We start from the raw sequence: 12419 nt of genomic DNA on the forward strand, positions 1-12419 counted from the left end.
AGAATAAGTTTTCCGCTATAGATAAGAGTTTTCATTAATGATAAAAAAAAGTCTTCGATAATTATAGTATATAACTTGTTGCAAGATATTCAAATCGTCTAATATTTCATTTGACTTATTACCCATATATTTTATTAGTAAAGTATTCTACGAATCTGTTGTTTTTCGATTTAGAATCAAGTATGCGATCTCACTATGTTAAAATATAGTAATGGTTTGTTGATAATGCAAATATCAATTAATTTTCAGCAGTCTAGATCATTATATTGTATTATTAGTTGTAAACTGTGTAAGCATTTACTTATCCGATCTTCCATTATGCAATGTACAATTATTCAAGATTCCAGTTGAATTTCCCGTAAACGGATAATGCATACATAACAAATACATACTCCTACTATAATAATGTGACACAAAAACGTACAAGTGTGAAATGTAACATATAAACACAATAGGAGAATATATTCATAGTTTTTTCCTCTCATTTTCCTCTATACACCAAAACGAACATCAGTATGAGACTAGACTAACAAACATAACAACAATTAAAGATAATAAACTAATAAAGAAATTTGACAAGTTAAAACCAGTGTGGGTGTATATACAAATTGATGATAATCTCATATTCCCATGCCCAAAACTAAAACAAAGTGAGAAAATCTTCAAGCCTTGTGCATTTATGACCATAAATTCAATGCCCGTTGGTTTTTACTCTTCCTTCCCACCTAAGAATGTGTGACAAATCAACAATCCCGTCCCCACCAATCCCCTCATTGGTCGGTCCAGATTCGCATATGCCCCGTTCACACCACGCGCCGCCGCCTCTTCACTCCTCCTCCTCATCGTGCTCGAGTAATTCCGCCCTGGCGCTCTCGGAGACCCTCCACACCTTAACGCTACTATCCAAACACCCGCTATAAGCAATCCAGTGCTTCTCCTCGGAGGAGTCCCTCTCCACCGCGAGGCATTTGACGGGGCCAGTGTGCCCCGTGAAAACCGTGACGCACGAGTGGATCCCTCCGCCCTCCCTCCGCCACACGCAGATGGTCTTATCCGCCGACCCGCTGAACACGAGGCTGCCCCCGACGGCCAGGCACAGCACGGCCAGCTTGTGGCCCCTCAGCACCCCGCCGTACGTCATGAAGTGCTTCCCGCGCTCCCAGAAGCTGACCAGCCCGTCCGAGGCGCCCGCGTAGACCGCCGCGTGGGACACCGCCAGCGACGTGAGCGCGTGGTCCTGGCGCAGCATGGTCTCCACGAGCACGTGCTGCGTCGTCCTCCCCATCAGCTCCCGCCGCCACGCCTTCACCGTGCCGTCCGCCGACCCCGTGAAGACGAGGCCGTCGAACCCCACGGCCACCGAGTTCACCGCGTCGTCGTGCGCCGCGATGGACTCCAGGCATTTCGAATCCGAGATCCGCCACACCTTCACCGTCTTATCCCACGACCCCGAGTATAGCAGGCCGCGGTCCGTGTCCACGCCTAGGCACGAAACGGCGTCGTAGTGCTTCACCCACGGCACGTTGCGGTGGCGTCTCACCTCCACGTAGTTTTTCGGATTGATTGACTTCATTAGCAAATCCCGGGTCGTGGGTAAGCTCCCCACCCGTTTATGCGTGTTTTTCTTATCCCCGGATAGCTTCCAAACCCGGATTTTCCCATCTTGATGACCCGTGAAAATTCTATTCCCGAAAACAACTATGGCTTTCACGAATCCGCTACTGGATTTGAATCCAGAGAATTCCTCCAAATTCTTCCATACTCTCACATTCTTGCTGTCGGAGCCGGTGTAGAGGAGGCCGCCTGCGGCCGCCAGGGAGTACACGTGGCCTTCCTCGCGGTAGAGCGATCCGATGAGGCCGTGATTGTGCGCCGCCGAAACATCGTCGGGCAATGAGGAGGCGACGAGCTGATGAATCCATGGGGATTTCGTGTAGGGGGAAGGCTGAGTCCACGGGGACATGGGGTTGTAGGGGGAGGAGGTGGCGCTGCTGGGGTTTGAGTAGTAGCCGGCGGCGTGGTTGTCGGCGGCGGAGGTGGTTGTGAAGGAGGCATCGCTGAGGCGGTGGCGGGAGCTGCTGTATTCGTCGCTGTAGTCGCTGTCTTGATTGGAGGGATCGGCGAGGAGGAAGCCGAGTTTCCGTCGCCTGAGACTGGTATTCTCCGGCGAGGCCGTTGCGGCGGTTTTAGGCACGATTGTCATCGTGTGTGATGGGGTCAGTGTTTGTGATTGAGCAATTATTTTGTGATGGGGTGTTTTTTTGGGGGGATTTGAAATTGATAATTGAAGTACTGAGAAAATGACTAAATGAGGATGTGGGGTGTGTGTATATATATACATATGATTTTTGATTTGATATTTTGATTTAGAGAAAAATAGAGTAGGTAAACCCAGGGTATAATAGAGGAACACGTGGTGAGAGGATACGTGAAGCTCACGAAGGAGTAATTTCTGTGCATATTGCCTATTGGTCGCAACTGCAATTAAGATTCATTGAATTACTACTAATGACTAGTACTAATCTGCCTCTTTACTTCGTAAAAGGGTAATTTTCATAATCATCCTGAATTTTCATTTTGTGTTTAAATATTTACTTACGATCGATATATATTTTTTCTTTAACATTGAGTTAGTAATTACGTTGAACTAATGATTGATTTTTAAAATGTACTAGTATCAATTTAAATCTCAATTCTTAATTAGTAACACATCTTGATTATGAATTGTTATATGGTGTCGAATATATTCTATAGAAAACAATAGTAAAACTAATGAGGAGTATCAACGTGGAAACGATATACAGTGAGTCAACATGAAATTATAAAAATGTGTGCTTTTAGCGTTGATTTAATTTGCTTGACCTTTGACATTACTTTACTTTTGATAATTCTTGGTTTAATTAATCTCCAATTTGGAAAGTTGACTGTTTAATTTAACTAATTAAATTTACTGCTTCTGTAGAGGAGGCAATATTTGATACCATATTAGTATTTAAGTGGCACCCTTAATATATAAATCTTTGAGATCTTACTTCTCTTAGAAGCGACAAGGTTTATCTATGTTAGTAATTAATTTTCAACATATGAATCAGCATAACCATTGATATCATATAAGTTAATAAAGTTATCAACTCAAGAATCTTTCAACTACGTACGTACGATAGCAATGAATTATAATGTTATATTTTATCCAATAAGCACTATGTATTAATTTAAAATACAATGATCGTGCAAAGGTGGTTTAGTTTGATTGGTTGATTAAAATTATTTTGGATAATCGGTAGATTATATATTTAGGAGCAATTTGCTAGGATATATGTATAATTTATTTAGTTATATGAGCAAAATGACTTAAAATGTGGCAAAAAAATCATCCAAACCAATGAAGAAATTAGTATACTTCAAGCACATGGTTACTAGCATTATGGCACTAAAAAAACTGCAAAAGTACAAACTAGGATCATATTACTAAAACGAACACAACTTTATGATTTTAGCAACAATTATGATTTATTAAAGCAATTGTAAATTTATATTATGATGACAAAGTGTAGGTTGATCTTTGTAAGTAAGCACGTAATGCACATATTATCCAAATGTGAATCATCGGCATTAATGTCCCCAAAATGCATCTCCAATATTTTCAAAGTTAGGTAAACCCACAGATAGAAACATCGGACAAAAACCGCAATAGAACTTTTCACATTTTGTTTACAATTATTGAGAAAATAAAGTCAGCCGTCGAAAAGCCAAGGCCGGTGGGGCCAGCGTACTCCCCGCCCAATGAACGTCCTTTGCAGAGCCACGTAATTCGATCCTGCCCGTTGACTAAATTTCAGAGATCCCGCCACGTGTGAGCTGGCATCTAACCAAGTGACGCCACGACTTGTTGGAGGTGACGTAAGCAGACGGGTGTTTGAAAATGTCAAAGCTCTGCAAATTGAAACAGATACGTGTGTAAAGAGAGTGTGATTCACTGATTTGTAGTATGATTGTATTATTAGCAATTTCCAGGGGAATGAGAGTTAGATGCATGCGCCGGAATAATTCACACGTAATTGCTATTTCCTTGAAAAACTATGTTTTGGTGTGAAAATAATATTTAATCGTTTGTCAAAAAATGTCATGAAATACAAGATGAATACTCAACTAAAGACTTTAATTTGTTCCAACTTCAATGAATTTATACAAGATAACGAACTTAGGAGTATTCAGACAATTACAAAGATGAGATCTTTCAAATTTTTATCAAACGCATCATCAATCAAACGAATTTGGTAAAAAATGACATGACACTCTTGATTTATGCGAGGTTGTATTTGGTAGAATTGCAGAAATCAATCTCACCGTCAAACATTATACTTATTTATTTTGTAATTAATCGATCAAATATTACTGATCAATATGGAGTACTGTTTTTGATCCAATGTTAAAACAGTTTTTTACTCAAGACTTTAATAGAGAGAGAAAATTATATAAAGAGTGTGCATATTATATTTAACCAGATAATGATTCTAATTTCTAATTAAACTACTACGTTTTCAAAATTCTAAACATATTTCTTAGCAATATATATTAACTTTCGATGAATTAAGCTTATATTCAATATTCATCCATACGAACTAACTTTCTTAGCAATATATATTAACTTTCGATGAATTAAGCTTATATTCAATATTCATCCATACGAACTAATGAAAAGTTAAATCTTATTTATCTATATGAACTACTTAAAATTTAAAAGTGTAAATCTTAAATTTAGTCAACACATCTTTCAATATATTGTTTAATACACATCGAGCATAAATTTACTTTAGATCATCCAATTCCACTCGATGCGAACGCGCCCATGTACAAGAATTTGATACAAGTTTATATATTCTATAAAGATGTCGAAATTAGCTAAACCTTAAACATTTAATAGCTATGCTTGATTTTAATTGGTACTTATGAGAAAAATGCTTAGGCGAGCCTAAGTCCTAATTGGCCTAGGGCTGGCAGGCATGCATTAAGTGCTTATATATGCATTATTTAAGTTTGAATTTTGATTCAGACAACAAATTAAAGGTGCAATTTTTGAATTATATCCTCAATTATTTGGTTTGTCCCATACATTTGAGTTTTAAAATATATCAGTAAAATACTTAAAGTACCAAACATGTTAGTTTATTTTCAGTTTGTAATTAGTTGCGTGTATATAGTTTTACTTTTAGTAATTACTGATAATATTAATTTTTATTCAGGCACTACCCGATTCGATTGTTTGGTTGTGTATTTTATTCAACACATTAACTTATTCATTAAGATACTTATAAAATTAAACTATATCGGTCATAACTCATAAGCTATCAGTCGTTTAGTTGGAATTTATATGAAATTATATGTAGCAATAAAAAAACATGATATAGAAATTTTATGTTAAATTGTAACATGATTTCGAGCTTGATTCGAATTAATAATACAATATATCTTTTTTTGTAAATATGCGATTATTTAAGGTAATCATTTTTTTAATTGTTGCAAAATGATTAGTATGTAATTTATTTTAAATTAACTAATATTTATAAATCGAGTTTCAGTGTAAATGTAAAAAAAACACTCGATTATGTATGCACAATTATGTGTACATTTTTCACTACCCCATTAAATAGTGTATGATTTGATTTAGTTTAATTGTAAGATTGTCTTAATAAGTATATTATTTTTATAATTTTAACAAAATACACAACCAAACAATTGAATTGGGTGTGCCTAAATATTGATCAGTGTATTGACGATAATTAGGATTAGGTGTGATGGAATACTTTAAAAGAATATTATATTTCTGATATTGGTTTCAATTACAAAAATTGATAAAATGTTTAAATTACATAATTGTAATAGTATGATACTTTTGGTACTATATTATTCTCGGTACACACCAAAAGTTTATAATGAAGTATAAAAATTACCCATATAGAAAAATATTTTCTGTCGGGTTTGAAACACTATTTCAAGCTTCAATAACTGTTTCTTATTTATATTCATAAAAAATAATCCTTTCTATACCATTTTTTGAGCATTTTTTATATTAAAGTTTTTAATATCACAATATTTGGATTAAGGTCAGCTGAAAGTTCTTTTTTCAAGTCAAATAACATACTCTCCATGCAAAAATATGAAGAAAAAAAAAAGCGAGAGTACTATTTACTTATAAAATTAACTAAACACTTAAATTGATAAAAATTATAAATTGGGTATTTAGTTATAAAAATGAAAACACTAGAACTTTAGCATGATGCACTCTACTTATCCAAATTGTAGCTTCAAATTTAATGGATCTCAATCCTTACTGGTTAGTTTTTCAATAATTTAAGTTGAACTAGTTAATTGGCCTAGTAAATATTTCATCGAATGATATCTACGTTTAGCATGTTTTAGTTAGTGTCATAAGTCCACTAATATACGTAGGCATAAATGGTGATAACATGGTTGATTATTATTATTTTCACTGGTATTTTTCCAATCTTCTCTCTTTACATTACATATATAGTAATAATTGAGCTATTTCAAATTTTGATACTAGTCAAGGGCCTTAATATATCGCAAAATTGCAACCCATCACATCATAATTATATACTGTATTTAATTTAATCTTCAGTGGCAAATGCTCGAAAAAATTTATTAACTGAATATGAGAAATGTTAAAGTACCATAGCATATGTCATATGTGGCAACACTCTTGTTTAATCCATGTTAACATTATAATTTTAATTTTTATATTTATTTTTATTTTAATACTTCAAAATAATTTATGGACAGCATTAGATCTATGAAATAATTAAGATCAATGCTCGATTTGTTCTTTTGACTCTATAGATTCACATAAAATGAATAAAACAATAAATCAGTTTTTGGTTTTCTATGTAATTTATAAAAACAGTAATGTCCATAACAATTTTGAATATAACACAAAAAATAAATGTAGATTAATGAGATTGATTTTTCACAGTTATTTTTAAGAATTTTTTGAAATTGATAAACATATGAAGGGTGGAAAATCTGATTTGTTAAATTGTAATTGCGTGGGAATTCATATGAATAATCATTCCCGGAGATGGGAAACACTACTCAATATACTAATATAATGGAATTACTCTATTTTTAGTAAAAGATGTCATTTTTGCTTATATATTTAATTGATAAGATACGTAATTAAGTAGCTAGGGGACAGGTTATTTTGTTTAAAATTAAACTGAAAAGATACGTAATTAAGTAGCTAGGGGACATGTGTTAGTTAAAGAGGTTAGAGGTAGTGATTTACTTAACATTCAAGGCCGGTAACTTTGCCCAAAAAGTAAATCTCAAATTTGGTAAAGAAACGATTTTCATCTTTTATATATGGTGAAATAATACACATATCATTTTCCTTTTGTATTGGTAAACCGCTTACGCTACCACCATAATGAATGACACATTGTCACCAAAATCTAAATAAACAGAATAAAAAATAATACGGTGCCCCATTTTGCGATCAAGATTTGTAGCTTACTCAAATTATTTTATTCTGAATTGCTTCTGTTAGGTAAGATATAGTAGTATTTTTTTGATTCAAACAAGCAATATGAATATTTTATATTCGGATTATTTAAAGTAACATTAATGAATTAATTGTTATCAAAATATTGACTTCTAGAATTTGAATGGACTACGAGTATTTCCATTTAAAAAAATCTTTAATCAATTATATCTATATGGTCCCAACCTCCAACTGTCGATTTATGGTTGCATTTTCTGTACTCAGATGCTCTTGATTTGATGGCTATGTTCACTGAAAATTGAAAATATATTGGTTTTGTCTCCTTCTAAATAATTGTACTTTTAACAAAATGATTTCCCCATTTCTCTTGTCTTTTTTAGATATTTCTAAATATAAAAAATTAATCTTTTTTTTTTACTATATTTTTTGACAGAATGATTTTTATAGCGACAGGTTTGCATATTATATATTGTACTTTTAACAAAATGATTTCCCCATTTCTCATGTCGTTTTAGATATTTCTAAATATAAAAATTTTACTATATTTCTTGGCATATAATTTTACAGCTACAGGTTTGCATATTATATATCTAACATAAAATAGAGCATTTTTGAAAAAAATACATAGGGATACCTCGTCAATTGTTAATACCTTCTCCAAACAAAAACAACCAATCCATAGAAACATAGAACTACGTACTCCGTAGTAATAAAAATTATCGCCGTTATTTTTTCTTCAATAAAAAATTGAACTACACTCGATACTTTTTATTTCTCCATGTGTATATATATACGTATAGAATAATAAACATAGTTGGTCTAATTCTACATTGCCACGGGTATATATTCCAAATTGGCCTACTTCCGAGTAATCATTTAAAACACTTTTTGAATGATAGAATTTTATGGTTTTGAAATGCTCCACTAATTTTTTCTAAATCGAGACCATCGAATATGGTTTGTTTAATTGAGATAAAAATATTACATGATTATTTCTAATTTCCGGAGCAATACCATTCCACTAAATTGAACGGAATAGTATTGACTTAGTTTCAAAATTAAGTAACGTGTAGATACCATACTAAATAAAGACACGTAGAAGATTGTGTTCGAATTTATTAAATATTTATTTAAGACATAAAGGGAGAAAACCAGTGGAAAGTTTATCCTTGCTTTAATATAACACACCTACATTAAGAAAAAAATGTGTATTACACCTAATGTCGGCTTAAAAAGTTTCAAACTAACCTTTTATAACAATCGCAGGTGACACGTATCTTGTAGCTCTACTAGAATATGAATAATGTATATACACATCTACAAAATTATAGGATGTATGTATATTTAATTAGATATACAATCAAGAGACTAAGCCTGTCTGAGAATTATAATACACTTTTCCTCTTGGGTAGGCAATCTCTCGATTTTATGACGTTGTTCTTTCTTATTTTTTATTGTTGTTGTAAAATATTTGACGTCCAATTTATAATTCATACTAATACACTGGATATTGGAGTTTGATCTTTACAATGATGTTGCTCACCAGTCACCACTTACACACACTAGAAATTTAAATAAAATAATGCCGAAATTTTACATAACAATAATATTATGGAATGCAGTGTTTTGAAATCGCTGAATAATAATCTCGTTATCAATATTTTTTAAAAAATTCTCTTTTACTACAACATTGATTTTTTCTCAGTTAACCATCCGAATCAAAATTGAAATATTACTGTATTAATTACTCACTCCGTCCCGGATAATTTATTCCATTTTATTATTTCGGTCCATCCCACGTAATTTGTCTCATTTCATTTTTTACCATTTTTGGTAGTGGACCCCGTATTCCACTAACTCATTCATACTCACATTTTATTATAAAACTAATACTGTATATAAAAGTAGGGCCCATATATATTCTACTAACTTTTTCAACTCAATTTTCATTACATTTATTAAAACTCGTGCCCGATCAAAGTAAGACGAATTATCCGGGACAGAGGGAGTAATTAGGATACTTGACATTGACAATTCAATATCATTCCTTAATTTATTTTAGATGTTATTTTTTGTGATATATGGTCACACTTTTTGTTTACCACATACTGGTACTTTGTTCATAATAGAACAATTAAGAATGATTTGCACATAGTTTTATCCTATAACATAGTAATAATTTAAAATTATAAAGTAATATATGAGCATGATTATATCTTGTATAGAGAGATAGTACTATAATACTGTTGTACTTGTATGCATATTTATCATAGCCATAATAGTTTTTTGTTCATTGAGCGAGCTAGAGAGATATTTTACATTCCCAACATTAAGAGGACATGTTTGGTTTGAAAATTAGTGGGCTAAAGTGAATAGGGAGCTAACACTTGGCGACTGGTAAATTGGGCTTTCATTAATGGCAAAGACAAATAATTGAAAAATACTTGCACAAACCCAATAACAATTAATCTTCTTCTTCACAATTTGTGTTCTTTCTCAAGCTCGTAGCCTTATAGGGACAGGGGTGGCCATGGTGGGGTGGATATGGTTCGTCACTGACTTAGCCGCAATTGGATTAATATTTTAAATTCAATACTCTCGTACTCTTCATTTATTTTCATATAAAAAAAAATGCTATGTATACTTATTAACTTTTAAATTTTAAAACATTATAGCCCTATAAATGAAAAATGAAGGCCACTGCAAAAAAATTGTGGGATATATAGTGATAGAATTTTCAATCCGTAAAGCAGGAAAACTCGTCAGTAAACATAAATTGATTGCAAAATTTACTAACGAATAGTCTGTTGAAAATTTGTCAGTTATGAGTGACTTATCATAGTCTATTGGTAAATCCATCGGTAAACTCCAATGTTTGGTAGTGAGTTTAAGAATGGCAACGCCAGAGCATAAACAATAGTACTGGCCCAAATAATAATTTGATTTCCGAATATGAGGCCCCCCTATTCATGATATGTTATTATAAAGTAATAGACTTAAAAATGAGCTATCAATAATAGAGCTCCAAATCTTTTGTCTTCTGCGCCCTTAAATTAGAGCTATAATTTAATAACGCATAAATTGAAAACGTACTACTACAATTTTTGAGATTTTAGTAAGTACTGGATCCAATGACGGACCTAGGTGGGGTCGCACGGGGTCGGCCGACCCCACCGCAGGTCCGTGAGTGTTGCCGTGAAGCTCCATAATCGACAGCCAACTGAGGGAAACTCCGCCCTCCGACCCCACAAAAGGTATACCTTCATCTCTATTGAAGAGAAATGAGGAAGAGAGTAACTTGAAAATTAGAGAAAAATAGTAGTAAGGAGAGGAGAGAAATACAGAGAAAGTGTTATTGTGGAAGTGAAGAAAAAGAATGAACTTGAGGAGAGAGTTTAATTGAAGAAGAGAGCTTGATGAGAAATGTTGCAGAATCAAGGAAAGAGAATTGTGGAAGAAGCTGAAAGGCGCCGTTGTATTATTACTATTTATTTTTTAAAATTTTAATTTATATTATAACTAATTAATATATTTAAGTACTATATGGCAGTTTAATCTATGTGTAATTCATTAAGCTATAGTAGTTTATGAGTAAATTATAGTTGTATACTTGTCCTATGATGTATTCCTGCATTTTAAAATTAACTACTGTGCATAACAAAATAAAAATAAATTTTAATTTTTAAAAAATTTTATACTAATTATTTAAAAACATAGTATATTTTAAATAATAGTAATAATTAAATTAGTAAGTACTATATATTACTCCCTGCGTTCCACGGTAGTTGAGTCATTTCTTTTTCTGCACTCGTTTTAGAAAAATGATAATAAATAGTTAAAGTAAAGAAATAGTAAATTAAGAGAGAGAATAATGTAGTTAAAACTCTTCTCTACATTATTCTCTCTCTTACTTTATTTTTTCTCCATTTTAACTATTTATTATCATTTTTTCAAAACAAGTGCAGAAAATGAAATGACTCAACTACCGTGGAATGGAGGGAGTACTAATTCTTTAATCCGACCCCACGATTTCTATTTCCTAGGTCCGTCATTGACTGGATCATAGTGCTGCCAATTAGATTATAACCCAGAATCATAGTACTGTCAATTAAGATTATACCCCAAATCCGAATCAAAGTCGGAACTCTAATATAACATCTCCAATTGATGGAGAGTCATTATTCTTGTAAGTACATCATTATCATTTAATCATATAGGGCCCCATATTAGAAATAAATGGTGATTTTAACAAAATGGCCCAATTAGTGATAAGAAATTAAGAACTGGCCGGACTAATTGAGTGTGACGGCCCATTAGCCAATTTTTATTGAATTAATTCAGTGATGAGATTGAGTTATAAGATTGATAATTGATAGGGACATGGTTCCACTTGGCCAATTCCTTGCACAACATCACAAGTACGTGACACATGCCAATGTTCAACTCCTAATTTTCAACTTAAACACACTTACTTGATTACTAAAATCAGTTATAAGAATCCAGTTTATATATTAAAAAACAATTTTTAGTTGAAATAGTGATGATTCACTAAATCTTAAAGTTGTCTCGTGCACGTAAGCTTTCTTTATCTTCAACATGTCACTTAAAAATCATGCATGTGCCTATCAACCAAATGTTAAGAAATGAATAACATTTTCCAACTTCGGTGGTCAAATATTAATTTCGTTTTCAAAATCTCAATTTGCTATTTCATTATCAGGTACCAAAAATAGGTCCATTTTCGATTAAATTCCAACCACTAATTATACTAAATGTTTAATAATAAATTGAAAAAATCCAACTAAAATAGGATTGCGACAGTGCACCGATTTCTTTTATTGAAAATGAAGTGAATTTACTGAGGACAAATTGTGGTAAAAACCAATCTAATTTTGATCAT

General features: G+C 32.8%; 1 protein-coding gene across 1 annotated transcript; it reads right to left on the reverse strand.

Annotated features, from left to right (window-relative positions):
- Positions 1-434: 434 nt before the first annotated feature.
- On the reverse strand, positions 435-2311 carry LOC125186995 (protein JINGUBANG-like). The gene has a single exon (XM_048083491.1). The coding sequence runs from the start codon at positions 2201-2203 to the stop codon at positions 827-829; it is 1377 nt and encodes a 458-aa protein (XP_047939448.1). The 5' UTR covers positions 2204-2311; the 3' UTR covers positions 435-826.
- Positions 2312-12419: the final 10108 nt, after the last annotated feature.

Source organism: Salvia hispanica, chromosome 5, assembly GCF_023119035.1.
Source record: "Salvia hispanica cultivar TCC Black 2014 chromosome 5, UniMelb_Shisp_WGS_1.0, whole genome shotgun sequence".
In the NCBI taxonomy this organism is placed as follows: Eukaryota; Viridiplantae; Streptophyta; class Magnoliopsida; order Lamiales; family Lamiaceae; genus Salvia; species Salvia hispanica.